At 38.5% G+C, this 19,981-nt stretch overlaps 2 protein-coding genes across 3 annotated transcripts in view; both read left to right on the top strand.

Moving 5' to 3' along the window:
* The window catches only part of LOC119552791 (putative dipeptidase NECHADRAFT_87110), a 100,911-nt gene that overhangs the window by 39,822 nt on the left and 41,108 nt on the right, over positions 1-19,981 (top strand). The window lies entirely within an intron of this gene.
* LOC119552797 (peritrophin-44) lies at positions 16,283-17,693 on the top strand. Its single transcript, XM_037862629.1, has 2 exons — positions 16,283-16,515; positions 16,568-17,693. The coding sequence occupies exons 1-2, from the start codon at positions 16,509-16,511 to the stop codon at positions 17,590-17,592; spliced, it is 1,032 nt and encodes a 343-aa protein (XP_037718557.1). The 5' UTR covers positions 16,283-16,508; the 3' UTR covers positions 17,593-17,693.

Below are 19,981 nucleotides of genomic sequence, written 5' to 3'. Positions count from 1 at the left end.
AGGTAAAATAGTAATAATAAGATTGTGTTTAAGTAATGATCCAATAATGATTTATGTTTTCTTGAGTTTAAATCCAGTTTAAAATACCCAAAACAGCAATTTATTTAAGGATATTTTTAGGCCACCTTAGCCGGTGTGTACACAAGTTAGTCACCTAGTTTGCACTCTGCTGATCCTTCGACCTCCGCCTCCTGAACCCCCTCCCCCGTTTTTCACCAGAGGCAGCTGTTGCTCATTTCCTTCGACATTTGCATCACAAGCAGCCACACAAAATCAAAAGACAAACAAAAGGTAAACATAGACAGCCGCACACTCGCACACAAGACACTCACACACGCACACCGAGCATTCATATTTATTAAAAGCATTCGTCCTGCGGTTGGCAGTCCCCGCTTATCCACTTTCCCACTTTCCCACTTTCCCATTTCCCTCTTGGCCTCGTCGCTGTCGTCGTCGACAAGCTTTTCATTTCAGTCTTAATTCCTTTTGAATAATATCTACCACTTAAACTTACAAAGCTTCAGGACCGCACATGACACAGGCACAAATGCACAGACATTTCACCCAGCCACATGTACATACTTATCGCCAAGTACAATTCACGTCCGCGTTTTGTACTACAGGACATGGGCGTAGTAGGCAAAAGGGATAGATATGACTGGTTAGAAAAAGATATTCCCCCTCTCACTGTTAAAAATTTTGGATTAGGTGAATAGATTTTTTCAAAAAACCCATTATTTCTATGGTTTAGTAAAAATTACTCATACGCCACATAAGCCAACTTGGACTTAGTTCAAAAATATCTCATAGATATTATATATCTTCCCATTTAAACTGTCTCCTATATGTGGTTCCCCTCGTATAATAGCTGTTTGTTGTCACACTTTTCTATTCAAAAATGGTTAAAGGAGACTTAAATAAAAGTGCAAGTCCTTATTATTACTTTCAAGATAATACCACTATATGACGTGTGGGTCTTAAGATTGATTGATATTGATAGATTGATTGATACAAATATTAATTTTGTAATATGTAGCATACTTTTTTGGTATTATATGTATATATATATTTTATATATTATATTTCCATCATCAATATGTATTTTATTTTTTATTATTTCCTTCATCCCCTTCAAGCCTGCCCTTCTATCTAATAAAACAAAGTGTTTTTTGCACATAACATATGTAAGTACCAACCATTGACTTCTTTTGTTTGTCTTCCCAGGACTTTTACGAATGTATAAATACTGGCAAGGTCTACAGTCTGCCAGGTATTCCAATTATTAGCGGTCTGCATATTTGTTATCATGTGTTTTCCATATTTTATGTCATCTTGAAAACATTTATGCCCCCTCATTTCCCGCTCTCCCAGGAACATCCAGATGTTGTTTGTCTGTCATTGCCTCAATGTCAACATTCCAGACAAAGCAGACCGCAGGCCAAATGTGTTTCTCGAATTAATTATGGTTGTCACCGCGCTAAATTGCCACAGTATCTGCGGTGGGGAAACCGACCTTCAATGTATCTGCGACTTAAGACAAACACCATAACAATTCTGCCACGGGGCACGTGTTCTGTGGATACATGCGATTATTTGGTTAGTTAGTCGGGATTAGCATATGAAGTCAGGGGTCGCGGGAGCTGTGGCTATATACTTGACATGTCATTCCTATAATTTAATCTTAAGCTTATACAACTACTACTTAGGTAGAATTAGGTCACAGAATTCACTAAACATTACGTAACATAAAGCATTTAAATTTTGAGTATACATTTTCATGAAATACTTTCACATTTCACATTCAAAATGTTGATGCTTTGTACCCTTTGTTGAAAGCTTGTCATACTACAATTATTTTAAAATCATAAAGCCAAAAGCCATCAGAATTTTTCTGACAATGAAAACATGTGGTGGATTATTTGCAGGTATTTTGTTCTTTGTTCTAGCTGCACATAGAATACAAAATTATTTGAGAATAGAGGCGTTCTTTGGGAATATAACATTTGCCATGACAATGAATTATTAAACTGCATTCGAGAGCTATGACATGACTTTTGGAAATGGCATAGAATTAATACCCTTGTGAAGGCATCCTTTTCAAAGGCTGCTCTGGGATATTCAATACACTGCACTGGGTGAGTCGTCAAAAGAGGCGACGTGCACCATTTTCAATTTCCCGCCATCGGCAGTGACGTTTTTATCTGCTGGCCGACAGGAGCAGTTCGTACTGTATATTTCCAGCAGATCGCATGTCATGTCCCATGCCAGCTTTCTGATGATTACTTCTGCTGAAAGGTAAACTTATGGACAGCAGCTGCAGCATGGAAGGATGTGCACTACACGCACTCACACACGCGCACAAGTGGCGTCCTGGCCGAGTGCATCCTTGCAGCGGTGGGCGGGACTTACGCCCACCTGCACACGCATAACCGTTGGCAAAGCAAAAACAACACCTGTCCTAAAGGCAAAGCCCACTGCGAGGGCAGCTCTGTGAGTTCCGAGTAAAAGAGGACTTTTTGTTTGTTAATTGGCTCTAATGCGGTAAACTGCTGTTAGAAACAATTAAAGGAATTTCTCAAAAAATAAGCAGTATCAAGAATTATTATTGGCCAAAATATATAATAATAATTTTATCTTATAATAAGTCTCTATTTTCCAGGGTATGCGCGATTTTCTTAAATTTTCTTAGAAAGTATTATTTTACCGAGGAAAAGGGTACAAATCTTAAAAACGTTATATTTGGTTTATTTCCTAATGAACTACATAAATTTAACTAAAGAATAAACATTTTTATAAGCAAGGTTAGCGTGGATAGCTTAAAAATAAGTATAAGAAATTCTCATTGATAATGTCAAAAATTAAGGTGGACGTAATATTGTTCGTTCTTGGATAGTATAGAATAGTGGGTAGTACTTGCAGACTTCACTAAAGTTTCCAACCAAAATAATTCACAGAAAAAACAGCAAGCAATGCCTAATTCTTTAGAAAACAATTGTTCAAAAAGCTTTAATTTCTTTGGCAAACTTTGCGCCTCAGGTTAATGGGGTTTTGGGAAAAACTTGTCCGTTTCGATGTGCAAACGTTGGCAGATTCACAAAGTGAAAGCTTAAACCGCCTCGGTCTTTTGTTTTTTGCTTGCTCGCTGGGCCTACCCTCGTTGTCCTGCGGAAGTGGAAGTGCGGACGCAGTGTGTGCGGGACATGTTTGCCATGTCCTGCGGCCAACTGGCTGTCAATGCGAATATTTCATAGAGAAAACAACTTTGACCCTGTGGTCCACGAGGCATCCCAATTGTTTGGCCAGGCCCCCAGCCCCGCCCCCCCTTTCTTTAATTAACCACTGACCACCAGTTGCTGTCCCATGTGTGCGAGTGCCAGTGGACGCCCTTGGCGAGTACGTGCTAATGTAATCCCCGTCGTTTTAATTACAAAATTCCACAAGGCCCTCGGCCATTTAAGCGCCGGCTGCAGCGTCAAGTGGCCGAAAGGAAAGGCAGCCAGTCACAGAAACAGAGACAGCTCGAGATCCCCATTAAATTCACTTTCTACAGGTCTCGTAAGGCTAACGTGGCATACTTTTCAGAACTCCAAACATTGCACGCGAAGAAATAAAAACAAGTATGTGACAGGTCTTTAGAAAATATATTATAAAATGTGTTCAGTAGTATTTAAGTATATTTCTCAAATTATAAAAACTGTTAGTGAGGTGAAAATTTTCAAACCTAGAACATCTATATTAATATTGTTAGCATTCTGTAATAAAAGGTACTGATGTCATGGGTTATAACACATGGAAAGTATTGATACGAACTTCACAAGTGCGTTTTCTGAATTTTTATATTCCAAGTGATTAAAAAACTATTTGATTTTGATTTTAAGGAGTAAATTAAAGTGATATTTCTGATGTTTTAGAACAAAAATCAGATAATTAGAACATATTCTCATTTCTCATAGATTGTATTTAACTTCTTGGTGTACCACACTCATAAAGTAATCAGTACCAATAATTGTTCGTCGCTTATAAATCGTAAGATTGATCATATTATTTTTTCGCGTGTATTGACTGGCTTAGCATTGTTTGTCCTGCTGACTCGTCCAGAAGTCATGTCCTGTTTGGCTCCCATTGCCTCACCTCGCAATTAGTGAAACTGCCAGTTTGGCACATTTCGACTGCCATTGCCATCCTTCGCACTGGCTCAAAAGGCTTTTTGCATTTAAATTGGCATCAACTCGGCCACAACAACCGGGTGATACGTCCGTGATAACCCCCGATGCCGTTGGTTGGCATACACTTAATTATGCTCCTTAATTGCCATGGCATCGACCCGCAGCGAACAAGCAGAGGTATAGGTTGACGTTCCCATCGCATTCAAATGACGATTGACGAACCGAAAATAATTGAAATTCAAATTCAGGACTCACAATTGCGGGCACGTTCCAGACGCCGCATCATTCTGGAAGGAAGTCCGAAGAAGTTTCCTGCCAGTTCTCGCCTTAATTCCGCGAATTTCATTTGCATTTTGAATGTCTGCAATTTATATTGATGGAAAACTCTTTCAGGACTGCAGAAAAGGTGAGCAAAGACCCCCAAGTGATAAGTAAAAAGAAAAGGGCAAAGAAAATAGTACTGTACTTTTGAGATCAATAAGATATTTGCAATACTAACATTTTTAACATAAAGGAATATTTTCTGTAATACAGAACAAATTTATATCACCAAATTCTGTGTATTACGGGGCAAGTCTCTAAAGAATTGTCTTTTAATGCAGTGTGCTTAGGGGCATGAAAGCACTTATAATATGTATTATAATATAACCACAAATTATTTAATTTTCATTTGCCTTGATCTTGCCCTTTTATTTAATTTCGTTGTTAAGACGTTAAGATAGGAACCCTCATTTCATAAATGCTTGGCCTGCGACTGCTTAAGTTGGCTTAATATGCAAATTGCTCTGTAAACACCCGAGTATGACTGCAAAATTACGCATACGCAGCGTCATCCGAACGATGGCTGATATGAACGAAGGATAATGTGTGCAAAGCACTTGGTGAATGCTTGCCAACTCACAAAGGCAACTTTAGCTTCAGCTCGCTTATCCAATTTAAAGTTTGGAGTCGAGAACTCTTTCACAAATTTCCAGCTAATATGTTTTAATTGTAGAAAAAGAGCTCACAAACTTACATAAAACATTATTAAATTCCTGTGATATTTTAATTTGGTACAATACAGCTGTAGGACATCCCTTTCGCTGCTCGTTAGCCGTAAATCGCAGGGTTAATTCGATAACCTGAAATTCTAATTAAATTTCTATTGTTTCGCTTACATTGCGGCAATCGCATTACATGACCAAAACAAGGGGGCGAGGACCAGGAGGAGCCATTCATTATTTGATTCGCGTTCGCAATCCGCTTAATGCAAACATATTCCAGCGGCAATGGCAATGTCGATGGCTTTTAAAGGCTGCCCCCTGTGACAGCGGCAACCATTCGTTGTGCAATTTCCGCAAATTAAAAGATATCACTTACAGCAAAATAATTTCAAAAACCGCAAAAAGTTAGTCATCGGGGGCGGGATGGCATTGCAAACATGACACGCCCACACGATTTTTGTCCGCTGAAAATGCAACTGGCGTTGGCGGGTCTTTTCTTTTTTTGGCCACCGCGTTGACAGCAAATTGAATTAGAAACGCATTTTCACGAACAAAAGTGACCGCTTTTATGGGTTGCGGGACATAGCGATGGCAGAATATCGATATATGATTGTGCTTGAATAAATTGGACATGAGATATTTAATTTACCATAACTCGAACAATTTTAGTGGCATCCAGAAGAGATATAAATAATTGGATTTTGGTTTAGGTACTTAGGGATATAGAAATGTATACAGAAATTGGAACTGATTTATTCCTCATTATGTGTATGGGGATGGGTATTAATAATAAAAGTTCTAAAGGCTCTATGACATTCGCTTGATTTATTTCAAAGAGGCAGCCCAAAAGAAAAAGAATCTAAAGAGTACAAACATTTAATGATTTCATGTTTAGGTTATCAAGACATATTCAATAATTCCAGTTTTCTAGTCAAAAATCAAGCAAGTGTCAAAAGGGCTTAACGACCTGAACTTCAAACATGTTTATCATTATTCCTAATACTTTTACAGTATTTCCAAAGTTTCCTAAGAGAAAGAGATAAAGATTTTATTGTTATTTTATTTATTTTAGATGTCTTACTCAAAACTTTATTTATTCCGATCTTCCTCAACCATCCCTAGAACTGTTCATATGTGCGGAATAGAGATGCAAGCAACGCTTCCATCTGTATATAGAATCCGGAAGTGAACAATGACAAACCGCAAAAATTCAATTTAAAGTTTGTATTTCAATGCCGAGCAATGTGTTTGCGTGGAAAAGGGGGTTGTTGCTGGAACATACAGCCAAGTGCCAAGGGATACGTGCATGTAATTGGAAAATATTGAACTGTGAACAAGTTTCCCTTCCGATGCCAAGGAATTCAGACACGGCAAATTTATTATGCCTGAGAGCAAAGTTTCATTGCAGCCAAGTCAGAAACAGTAAGCAAGCGAATGCAAAATTCATACATCCCTTCGATAAAACCCAGGCAATTGATATCCGGCCATCCACATCCAAATGTCTTTATAGAAATACGTTTCTATGATTGACAGGCCCAGAGGATGCCGAAAACTTTGCACTTCTATGAAAAATTGGGTCATACAATCAAAAACAAATAATAGAAAAAAAAGTCCAACTAGAAAAAATGAAAAGTGAATGCAATAAATATTATTTTATTTGAAAGGGTTAATATATTTAGCAAACTTAAAGCACATAATCTTGAAATCAAATATTTACGTGGTCTGCAAAGCAATTAAACGGGAAAACCCAGTTTCAACAAAAACCGAAATATACTGTAATCCTGCAGAAATATATGCATAACAGTTCTTTTTTAAATTAGTTTTTACCTTCGAAGCGATTCTGAATTTTGATTTAGTAGTTTATGTGCATGCGGATTTCCTGGGGATTTTTATGTTTACAGTGGGGCTTAACTCGGATCCGCCGTAGAAACAAGCAAAGTAAAAAATCAGAAATCCCCAAACGACACACACTGAGTCAAATATGTATGTGCACACAGAAGTCATATTTTAGCATTTGTCATAATTACAAAGCCATGCCCGTGGGATGCCGAAAAGCAAGGAGAAATGCCATAAACTGGGGAAAAAGTGCGCGAATTTGAAAATTTCATCTCCTTTTCGTTGGCTTGGCAGCTTGGAGGGCCAAAAAGCTACCGAATATGTTTCATGCCAAACATCCAACCAACCATCCACCGCAGCGCCTTTGGTCGACAATTATTAACGTCTTACCAAAAGGGCGGCGGCACATTTATGACTGCACTTTTCACATCCGCTTCCGCATCCGTCTGTCGACACGCACACATACGTAAGCGGCGTTACAGAGAAAAAAAATTAATTAATTAATTTAAGCCCACACTTTTTATTTTTTAATATAACTACATCTAAACACAATCACTTAGAAATAAATCATAAATTATACCTCAAGTGAATTCCTTTTTTTATCCTTTTTTCATTCCCTTATTAGAACTTAATAAAATATAAACAAAAAATACAATTTTTTAAGATTGCAAATATTTTATGTATATTATATTTTCGAAAGAATATAATTTATTTCTGCATTCAACATTTGCAAATTTTGTATAAAAAATAGTAGTAGCTTACAAATTTTTCTCTCTCTGCATAAATACGCATACGGCCACACTGCCAGAAATTCATTCATTTTTTTTCGGGGGCGTAAAGCGAACAGGTCGGTGGGCGTGGTCGCTGTTTGCTGGCAACAGCGAAAGCAATTTCACTTTACATTTGTTTTACGGCATTTGCTGCCACACATCTGTGCTCAGCGGGAGAAAAGTGAGAAATGTGGGTGAAAGTGGGTGGTTGGGTGGATGGGTGGCTTGTGGGCGGTGGTGCGGCGACAATATGCTTGCTGCGCTTTTCCCCCCCAACTTTCCGTTCTACTCCTCCGGTGATAAGTATTTATTATTATGCCTCTTAATGGGCGGAATGCTTTGCTTTGTGCTTTTACCCAAATGAGTTTCCCTCATTAGAGTACCGCCCTTACTTTGGGGACTTCCACTCCGGATTGTTGCAGCATTCTGTTTGATGGTATGATTACAAAAGGAGCAGGCATTTTCGACTCCAAATACTACTTCTGGGAAATTTCAACCAAGAAATTTAATTAAAGGTGAAAATACTAGAACAACGAAAGGTATATATGTATGTAAAATGACTTTGATTTATGAAAGGCTTTCTTGTGGCATTTTTTTAATTGATTGAAAAGTGGTTTACAAATTCTGCCTTTGACTAATGTTTTATTTATGTATACATTTAATGCACAAATGTTCTGTAGCTGCACAAATATAGTGATTAAATGACATATTCTCTTAATTCGTGTCTGAACTAAAGTGAATTTATCCTTAGGCTTCTAGCGCATTTACCATTTATTTATTTACTTTTCATTTAAATATCTAGAACGTTGATAACCAGAAATTCGTGTTTCGTTAAACATGACTGTAAAATTTAAATTAGCTCTCAGGGATCTAAAAGCCCTCGAAGCGTTGTGATAATTCCTCACATAAACATGAAATGTCTTGGCATTTGCATTCAACTTTGTCGGAAATCCGAAGAAACGTGAAAAACGAGATGGGCCAATAAACTTAATGCGGCCCATTAACTGTGAGTCTCTAATTACCCGCAGCGAAAACGAACGATATATATTCCGGCAGCAACCTTCCAGCTGTTTACATTTTATGCCAGTACAGATTTGCCGGATCCTGTTTCATGTTTGCATTTATGGTTTTATTGTCTGGCGAATAAAACATTTTGTTGCGGGCGTTGCAATAAACGCAGTGCAATCGTTTCATTCCCATATTGGCGAATCCACAATTCACGCTTGAATTTTCCCCGAAAGCCCATAAAAGTGGGCGGTGTCCTGAAGATACATGCATTTCGGGGCAGGCGAAAAGTAAAAGATTCGATTTCATCGGCAGTGCGCCAATTCGCCATTCGCTGGTTATTAAAAAGCAATATTACGCCCTGACCGTCCTCAATTTATGAATAATTCAGGCGGGCTTTCCTTTGTACTTGTGTACTTCATCTCATTGCAAAAAGCTGAAGACCTTCAACCACCGCCCCCAATATGCAGATTATTAATTTACACAACGTGGCAATATGGGAAATTATTTTAAAATGCATCGCGACATTGAGCAAACCCCTTGAGGGCGGGCTGAACGAAATGGCAGGGCCGTTTTTTAAAATAAGAAATTAATATCCAACCCCGAGGCAGTTGCCTCGAAGGTCAGAGGTCAGCATTTGCTCACCGTAACGAGGCTAAGGTGAAAGGCCAGGTGGGCGGAAGGTTACGGTGGAACGTGAAGGATTTTTATACCCTCGTCGTAATTTGATAGCGCTTTGTTTAGTTCATTGGACAAGAATGAAGGCAAGTCCTTGAGGAGTATAAGTTTCTCTTAAACTGAAATTGCTCTCCTGGAATTTCAAGCAAATTAAATTTTGAGTAGGAAGAAATGTTTTGCTTTAATAAGGGGAATTCAGTTTAATGACCCATACTTTAAAACCCTTTGGGGATTTTTAGTTGGAAAGTTACCTATGAGATTCTTAATATGTTTTGGAGGTCTGATTTAATCTCTCATTTATAATATATTAAAAATAAAAAGACTTACGAAAATGTATCAAAAGGTATCCTTTTAAAAGTAAAAATATATAATTTACAAGTAAACCCTTTGCAATAAACCAAGAGACCCTGAATTTGGAAACCCTAAGATTGGTCCCAATAAAGGTTATGTTTCCGCCCACTTGGCTCCACATCCAATTAAAAATTAAAACAATACCTTTGCCGAGGAGAGGTCACGTTGGACCGAGTGGCCGTAAACTTGCATTATTAACAAGTTGTGAGCAAATGGATTTGAACAAAGTCAACCTAGTCGGCTAACCCATTTCAGCCATTCGCTCGGCAATTTAGCCATCCATTCTCGGGTTTCGGGTGTCGCACGGGGCAGCACGTAAACATAATTAGACGCACATTTAAAAGGTCGTTAAACGCCACAACAACACGACCGGAGCACCCGGGGAAGCCATCAGAGACCCATCTGAGGAACCCCTTGCTTCCCAGCGAGAAGTTGACCCAGGCGCCACTCACGCGTATTTGCATCTGGCCAAAGTGGCTGCCACTGCCACTGCCCATGGCTTCCCTTTCGGGCCCTTCGCCCGCGCGTGACTGGGAAAAAGGAAAACTGCCGAGCACGTGGCTGGGAGGAAGCACTCGGAAAAACATTTTATAAATATTTTTTTAGCCAAGAACTTTTTCTGAGCTGCTTTATTGCTCCCTTTTCCATTAAAAGGTGAGAAAATAAATCAATACGCAAAGACAAAAATAATGGTTAATAAAACGAAATATATGACCAAGAAGGAACTAAGCTGAATATAATTTCTAAGTATGTTTTATATATAATCAAAAATATCTTTGTTTCCTTTCTTAAACTAGGTCTGTCTGTCCTTTTTTTAAACTAAAAAAACCATTTAAAACAGAATGTTATACAAGAAGTTAAAAATAATCCATTTTCGATTTATTTACAAAAGGTCCAAGCAATGTATATTTTATTTTATTTGATATTTGATTTTATAATATGTCTAAACTTATAAAATGTTTATTTATTTATTAGTAAATGTTTAGTAAAGTTTCTAAAACCAAGACTTAAATAGGGGGTGTTGTGCTAGCAGCGGGCCTTTGACAAAGTATTTTTTGTAGCACTCCTTAGAAATTAAAAATCATTGTTAATCATTTTTGAAATTAAACAAAGATTACAGTATAATATGGGTGCAGTAGTTATCAAAAGGCAGATTTATTTTCGCGAGTGCATCAATAGAAGTAGCAGCAGCCACATCAGAAATGTCAGCAGCAGCAACAACTGGCGAATACCATTAGCATCGTCGAGTTGGGTGTTACTGGGTTGGCTCTGGGGTGGCCCTGGGTTGGCGTGGCCCTGGCACAAAGCATCTGGATCTGAATCCGAATCTGAGTCTGGGGAGTGTGCGAAGGTGCACTTCAGGAGGTTGTCAACGAGTCGACATTGTTTCAAGAGCGAGAAATGCGACTTTGAAGCCTCGAGCACTTGCATTCGCGGGCCGAGAAATCGCAAGAGCAATGACAACATTCAGCTCGACATTTGTAACACGGTCTTGAATTATGGAGGCACAATCCAAGTGGATGATATCCCAAATGGAAAACCTCACACTATATGCTTATGTCAATAAGTAGGTGATCTAGACTGCAATTAAAGGATTTTTCTGTGAAATCACGTTTCAACTTTTTTTTGGGCTCTTTTATCTGTTTTAAAGATACTTCCATTAAAACGACAAGAAACTTTCAAATTCGATTGCAAGGTCCCCTTACTAAAGAATTCCTTAAGATATATATATAGTTATGTTATCTTATTTCTGTATTTTGTTTCATTAATCTTTTTGCAGACTTTCCAAATAATTCACTGGCAGAAACGTGTGCAAGCCCAGAATTAGGCAAAGCCTGTCCTTAAGTACTATATATATCTTATTGTCTTACTTTGCGACCACCCATGCACTTTGACCCTGATAACTTATGGCTGAACTGCCTCAACCTCTCCCCAGGTGGCGCCACACTAAGTCAACACGTGGCCCCTGGCAAAGTGCCTACACCCGCACCTTTATCGCCCCTTATAGAGCCCAAAAAAATACGGGGCGGAGCACTCTGGTGCCCATCTGGACCTTGGAAGAGGTGCCTAGAATTTTGTAAGACTGTGCAATAAAAATGCAACGTTTATAGCTGGTCGCTGTCGTTGCCTCGCTGTGGTTTCCTCGCAGCCACGTCCACTTCTCCTTCCACTTTCACTTCCACTTCCACTCCATTTGCCACTTTCGGGAGAAGCTGTTACATACTAACACCCCATAGTGCCACAGTGGGTTAAGGCAATTTTGTATAAATAGTTGGGAAGACACAACTGACATGGCTAGCATATATAAATGTCGGCATTTTTAAAAGACAATATTCAGATAAACATTTATTTAAAAAATTACACAAAATCTTTTGAAAATATTTTTATAAAAGGTATTTACATAAGTGCATCATTTCCTAAATTGATATTTAAACAAGATACCTATTTTATTCAGATGGTTTATAAGTATAAAGACAATATTTAAGGGACGTGTTAAAGGCTTTAAACCTTTAAAGTGTATATATTTTATTATTTTATATTTTTTTTTATTTATATTTTTTGAAGGTGTAAATGGACCTTATTACTATATGTTATCAAAACCCGTGTTTTAATTTAAGTTAAACACACAAAAATATTATGACAATGGAATAGTTTAAGTACTCTTTGTTACAACAGATATATTTACCAGGTACATGTGACCTATAGGTATATTTATCCTTATGCATGGTATAACTATTATGTTATTTTTAATGTTTTGGAATATAGTCTTTCAGTAATGTATTTATCCTTAACGACTTTTTCTCCAGGTCGTACCACTGTATGTCCGTCCAGTCATGACCTTTGCGAGTGGCCATTAACGCTTTTTTATCTGTTCATAAATTTTAATTTTGGCAAAATACTCCAAGTACGTGGCCCAGCCACACCCCTCGCCGCATTTAGATCCCCGGCACCATAATTCTTATTCTTTTTGCTTCCTCGAGTCTGGGGTTTTCCCCCGTGTTTGCTTGGCGTTTTCATTTTGGCCAAGAGAAATATGACTTGGTGGCTGCCTTTGGCCGTGCAGATTTCCTTCAGCCTTTTTCCGCCGAGCGCCGTGTCTTCGCCTTTGAGTTGAGGACCCGTAACCTTATTTCGCCAGCGGAGCATCCTCGTCGCTGGCGGACTTGTTTATCGTCCTTTGCATCTCATTGAGCTGGTTGCCGCTTTTTAACGCCCCCACCCAAAGCCCACTCCCAACCCCCCAAACGCTTTTCCGGAATCTCGGGGGGTTACACGGGCCAAAAGCCCAGGGTTTGTGTCTTGCCTGAACGGTCTTGGGTTTTCCTTTTTCCATTTTCCCTCGCCCAGCACTTTTCGTTCTTCCATTGCATATTTAACCTAATTAAAATGAGTTATATGAGACAGGTGGGGAGAGCGTGTTAATCCTTGACCTGCTGACTTTGCCGTAGCTCAATTTCCCGCTGCCCAAGTGGCGCCTTGAGCTGAAGATGAGGTTTATTTTTAACTTAAATATTGTTTGGAGTGTTTTATGTAATCACCGATTAGATGCTCACCCTAAAGGTTTTTAAAAACCATCAGCAAAAATATTAAACAGATTTATAACCTTACAGTTTAACGACAGTTAACACGGCAATAAGGGATAATTAATTAAGGTATTTTTCTGGTTTTATTGCTATAATATTTTATGCAATGCATAAATCAACCTACTTAATGCATGCATCGTTACAAAAGTACAATGAAAACATTTAATATTTATATACATTTATAGACATAATTGCTTTTTAAAAAGCTCATTGAGGTTAAAAGATTAAGCCTGCATTAAACGTACATTATATTATTATACTTGTGGAAATAGTGTTATCACGTTGTTATTATATTAAAATGTAATATATCTAGTTTTTGAATAAAATGAAATTGCTATCTTTATAAGCTTTAACAAAGTCAATGCCTAAAAATATCGATAAATTCATGGATAAAAATTTACAAAGGCCACTTAAGTCCTGTGACATTACCCAAATCTGACCTTTGTCCCGCTTCTTATCATTGCAGGTATGTTAATGGAGCCAAGTCTCAACAAGTGGATCTCCTTGTCCGACAACCAGCAAACAATGGCCAGGAGCAAGGAGCAAACTAACCTAATGAATTTATGTACGAGGTGCAAAGTGCAAAACGCACAAGGCCAGGCAAAGGCTCTAACTGAAAGTACTTAAGCCCATAAAATATTCAAGCCATGAGCATGTGGGGAAAATTACAAAGAGGGTCCGGAAAATACGCACAAAAATCCACAAGGCAGACAGGGAAAACAGGGTGGTGGAAATTAGATGGATTTATAGGCGGAATCTCGACAGAAGGCGAAGTCCTAAACAGACATTACACACAAAAGTACACCAAAAAGGATTTACAGTCTTGCTTTTAAAATCTAACAAATTCAATACATTCAAAATCTTTAATGTTTAGGAAGTTAAAAATGGATTACATACGTATATGATAAATGTAAAGATTGCAAACTTTATTATGAAATACTTAAAGATTTGAACCATTTCCGAAAAATGATAACTAAATTCTTGCCTCGACATAGTTATTATACCTAATCACTTAAGAAAAACGGCGTATATTTATATATCTAATATTTTTTACTGTGCATCCCCTTAAGCTTACCAGTGCTCGGTGAAAGTCGCGCCGCACAATTTGCCATTGTAAGTGTAGGAGAATGAAGGGATATGGGCTCCCAGCTTCACCCTTGCCCCCGGGGTAGGCAGCCAGCCACTGATTGAAAAGAAAATTACGGGCGAGTAGTTGGCCGGGTGGTCGCCAGATGGTCTCCACATCGATAGCACTGCTGATGAGCAGAATAGTTGTCCTGCGGGGCGAAAGGGGAGCGGAAACGGAAGCGAGCGGCGCCGCCACTGGGACCACGGGCCTTGAATTCCGGAAGTGGTAAGAGCCAGGGGCACAAGACTCCCAGCCATTTGCATTTAGGAGTATATATGTAGACGTCTTTGCCCCCAGACAGCATCCGCTGATGGCAACTGTTTCTTTCTGCTCCGCAGAGCAGGTTTCTTTTCCCACTTTTACTGTGGAGTTTAAAAAGGCCTTTGATGATCTAAATGGTGAAATGGACTTCTGCAAATACATAATTTATTTAATTTCTGTTTAAGCTTAAGTTGAAGAAGATGTGTATCTAAAAAAAAGTTTCTGAACACGGCTCCCTGGGCAAATATATAACGCTAATGATGATAATAAACTGAAAGCTTTCTTAATTAATGAGTTATAGGGTAACCAGAATTACAAAATTTTTGTCTCTACAAGACTTAAATTTTATAACTAAGGAAACCCATGCCTCATTATCTTAATATAATTATAATAAAGGTTAGCTAAATAAATTCTGTGGTATACATTTTGAATAGACTTTTAAAACTCGCCAGTTTTTTTAATAAATGCAAATTGTATAGTAAAGTAAATTATATTTTTATGGTTTTTATCATGCCCTTTCTTTTTTTCTTATGATAATTTAATTTTTTTCTTTAGTTTATATTCAGTTGAGTGTACGATTTATCCCACTGTGCCGACACTGCAGCTCGCAGAGGGCTTAAATGGCGTGGAGGCAGCGCGGTTCAGATAGCACGTTGTGGATATTAAGCATGTCCTTAAGCATAAAATGTCAATAAGTGCACCCAATCGATGCTAAGCAGTTTACATTGCGACAAGCCACTGGGGCACCGACTCTTACCGAGTCCTTTCCCCCTAAGATCCCCGATTTCCATCAGGATCTGCGCTAACAATGCAAAGGACACGGAAAAGCACAATCACTCTCACACACATTCGAGCTTATCTTTATGCATGCGCCTCATATTTTCCGATAAACGTATTTGGATAAGCGAATTTCCGCCTCCACTACACAGTGAAAAAATAGTCACACATTCGAAATTGTATAATAGTAAATTGCAATTTGTAACAACACGAAAATATAATCAAGTATCCAAAACTGGAGGACTGGAGAGGACACAACATCGGGTTATAAGAAAAAAAAATTTAAGAATATTTCAATTCAATATTTCAACAATAATAGTTCTCACCCCCATTTTTTTGCGTTATACGTATTTTTGACTTTGCTCTTTATTGACTTGCAAGTTTATATCAACATTTTTGCAAAGTTTTGCATCTCTGCCAAGGCGTTGCAGAATATGCATGAGATTTTTCTATACGTAAAGTTTCCATCTACCTTGTTACAAAATTGATGGCACAAAGCTTATGTGAATAGACATATTTTCTTCAAATTGAATTGGATTGGGCACATGACTTAAAATGGATTTTAAAGTTACATACTTTATGGGAAAAAAATTGAATATAATTGAATGGTAAAACACAAAGTTCTGTGTTATCTACCACAAAACTATAGTTTTATGTAAAGTATACTAACTGTTTACCTTTAGAACATCTGACTTTTATACTTTATCAAACTTCTATAGAAGGTATTCCCCAACAAGATTTTGAAGCGAACATTTTGGTAATCGACTCGGTCTTATCCGCGTGTCACTTATTCAGAACATTTCTAATTTCATTGTGAAAAAAGGTTATTCTTATCAACTTGTTTTTGGTATCTACAAGTAGACCGCGACACAAAATGTCAAGATAGGTTTCCCTTCTTAAGTACAGCAATAGATTGAGAAACAAGTTCAGTACGTTGAGTTCCGGAAGAGTTGGCGGTCTGAACAATAATGAGAGGTACTAATGGAGAAGTGATGAATGCTCTGAGACTAAAGATAGCTCACCGTAGTTTCGCTATGGACCCTCCACTTGGCAATATTTCTGGCCTTTGTGGCTGAAAGCAGAGGATTTTTGATGGAAATGAAGTGCAAACTTTGGGCTGGAAACGGTTATATTGGAGATCCCAGTGATTGCCAGGCGTGGGGATTTTGCCAGGACAACAAACTCATCGAGCGACGGGGCTGCAACGAGGGATTACTGTACAATTTCCGGAAAGGAACCTGCGAAAAGGCTGCGGATGTGATGTGTCATTCCAATCTAGCGGAGATTTGCGCCAATCTTCAGTTGGGGGGCTATGCCGCCGATCCAGCTAATTGTCGGAGATTCGTCAAGTGCGATGACATCGATGATCCCATATGGCGCGACTGTGGTGATGATCAAGTGTTTAGTAACAAGCTGCAGAGTTGTGTCCAGGAAACTTCCGGTTGTCCACAGGATAATATCTGTTCCTACATAAAAGATGGTTCTTTTGTGGGGGATCTCAACAGCTGCCAGAGTTATTACAAATGCCACAATGGTTTTGCCACAGAGATGAATTGCTCCGCTGGTCGATACTTTAACAGGAAATCAGGTAATTGCCAGTCCTGGCTGCCGGAATACTGCTCGAAGGACGATGAGATTGCTCCAGAAACCCCCCTCTCCACTAATTTTCACATATGCTCCAAGTACTATCAGAAGGATCTGTCCGGAGTGCAACTCCTTCCGGATCTAAAGACCTGCTACGGATATTACGCCTGCACTTCCGAATTGGACTTAGGAAGATGGAGCAGTTGTCCTTGGGGACAGCACTTTGAGTGGTGGAGCCAGCGGTGTGGTGAGCCGAAGGATAATAGCTGCTCCTACGATCGCTGTGGTAATATAAACCAACTGATGGTGACCACCATAAACACCGGTTGCAGGGAGTACACGGTCTGCCAGGATTATCGCTCGAAAAGATCGGAAAAGTGCCCCGAGGAATTTCCCTATTTTAATGAGATTTCGCAGCGTTGCACAGACAAGTTTCCCAACCACAGGGTGTGCTACATGGATGGATAAAAAGTTTTTACTTTTTGAAGGCGGAATTTTTTTGATTTTGTGTGTTCCGTAATGTAAGTAAATATATTTTAAGGAAATATATTTTTTTGTGCATTGCTAAATAATGTAATCAATTTATATTCCCTGACTTTAAACACAAACTTTAAAGGTATTTGTGCCTTCATAATAAATTGTTTATGCTTCAGTTATCTCTGGAAAAATGGAATATATTTGCCCCAAGGGTGTCTCTTTTTTAACGATAAGATACTTTCAGATAAAAAGAACAGTTTATATAAAAAACAACAGAGAATAAGCAAGTCTGGAAAAAGATTTATCCTTAGCCATTTTTGCATTCCACAATTTGAGGAAAAATAACTCAAAGAACATAACAGAATTGTTCAGTCATCTCCAGAATTTTTCTTTTGCTTCTGCCAATTTGGCTTTAAAGTTTAAACTAATCTTTTGGATACAAGAAATCAAAGATAAAACTTTGTCCAAATTTGAAATCAAACGTTTTGAATGGCGAATATTTTGTATATTCTACTAATTAGTATTTAAAATATGTTGATTCATGTCACAAGTGATTGATCAGTTGACTAATGATAACTAATTATGGTAAGTGGCGCTTCAGCTTTTCCATTCAGTCGAGCACAAGTGAGGAATCAACTTAAACAAGAGACATCTTTCAGCTGGAGTCTCCCTGCCAGAAAATCAAATGAATCAACGAAAAATTCAAATATTCCTCAGATGGCTGTATTTATGAAAGCCCGCTGGGTGAGTGGGTGGCGCAGTAAACGCCCTTGAGTGGGGTGGCAGTGGGTGGGTTGTGGGTGGGTGCGCATATTTCGCTGGCAATGGCTGCAGGCAGCCCAATGACGAGGCACAACAATGAGTCGCGTCATTGAATTATTATGATTGACTTTTATTACACGGAATCGCAATTTATTTTACTTAACAACAGGCTGGGATCGCAGCCCGGAGTGCGGTTAAAAGTAGCGAAAATTTGAATGAAAAGTTGTAAAGAAATTACGTTATTTATCATTCGCAGAGTGGCGACCCAGCGAAAGGGACACATTTACAGGAAGAGAAAGAGACGGGGAGAGAAAGCCCGACATCTCCCAAACCGTTTCCGTATCCGCTCATTTATTTACCACACTGTCAAGCGCACCCACAGCTACACAGAGAGAAATATATTGCTTTATAAGTATATATAATAGATATATAATATATATATAATATAGATAATTTATTTAGCCTTTGCTGTTTTACGAGTTCTTTAATAAGAAATCAGTGCTTGAAAGTTTGACGATCTTACATATTTAATAGTATATTTATTTATTTACTCTAAAAATATTTTTTTATAGCTTACGTACATAATTAATACATGTATGGTTGTATGCATTTTACAGAATATAAGTAGATTATTTTATTTTCAAAATTGTTTCTTTAAGATTACATTGTATAAGCTGCTATCTCTTTAAAAATTGGTTTTTTGTTCTTGGATTTTTAAGATAATTGGTCACCTTACATTTGTGCTTATTATGAATTTAATAAAATGTAATGGCATATTGGAAAAGTTACCAATAGGTATACTTGCTCAAATTTTTCCTCTGTGCACTCCCGCCCGAATATTGATGCTTTTCCCGTCGCAGTTTGTGCACAGTTAAAAAGTTTTCGGCGGCGGCAGCAGAAATTCAAATTTATTGTTTGCGGTTGCCCGACTTCCCGGCCACGCCCACCTTTAGTCGATGGGCTTAAAATTAGTGGCGTTGTCTTGCGAATCGATGGGCGTTTGATTAACGGTCTCTCCACGAGATTGAACCGCTTAATTGCCTTAAAAGTAGGCGTGGCAGGAGCAGGGGCGTGGGGAATTAATGGCAGGATAAAAGTCGTGACTATCCAATTACACACGGTGTAGCAGGCTCAGGGAGGTAAGCCGTTTTGGTTCCGCCATCACTTACCTTTAATTAGCTAATTCCCTTTAAGGTCTTCGCCCTCAATTGTGGTTCGGGGATTACCCGACGGCGCACTCCGGGGATTAGAGTTTAGTAATTGCTGTAGAGGACTTTTCGGCTTTGTGCCCGACTGGAGGCCATCGAGTAAATGGCAAAAGAAAGTTGCCGAAGCCGCGAAAACTTTCTCTGCGCAGAGCATAGAAAAAAATGGAAAAATTTGCTGAAAGAGGCTGAGAAATGTAATGATGGTATTTATGTTATCTGCCATCTAACTCCGCACTTACATAAGTCTGCTTATCTCGGAAATTAATTTCAATAAGAGTGAACTTTTGATGGGGTACTAAAAGCCATATCAGGGGTTTAGATCGTACGGACTTTACTCGTTCAGGAAGAGTACCTTCGTTTTTTGAAGTGTTTTCTTGGCTGAAAATAATATGAAAGGATTTTTTGATGAT

This window comes from Drosophila subpulchrella, chromosome 3L (genome assembly GCF_014743375.2).
Source record: "Drosophila subpulchrella strain 33 F10 #4 breed RU33 chromosome 3L, RU_Dsub_v1.1 Primary Assembly, whole genome shotgun sequence".
Lineage (NCBI taxonomy): Eukaryota > Metazoa > Arthropoda > Insecta > Diptera > Drosophilidae > Drosophila > Drosophila subpulchrella.
Note: the sequence above shows the minus strand (reverse complement) of the source record. Positions and strands in the feature narration are given on the sequence as shown.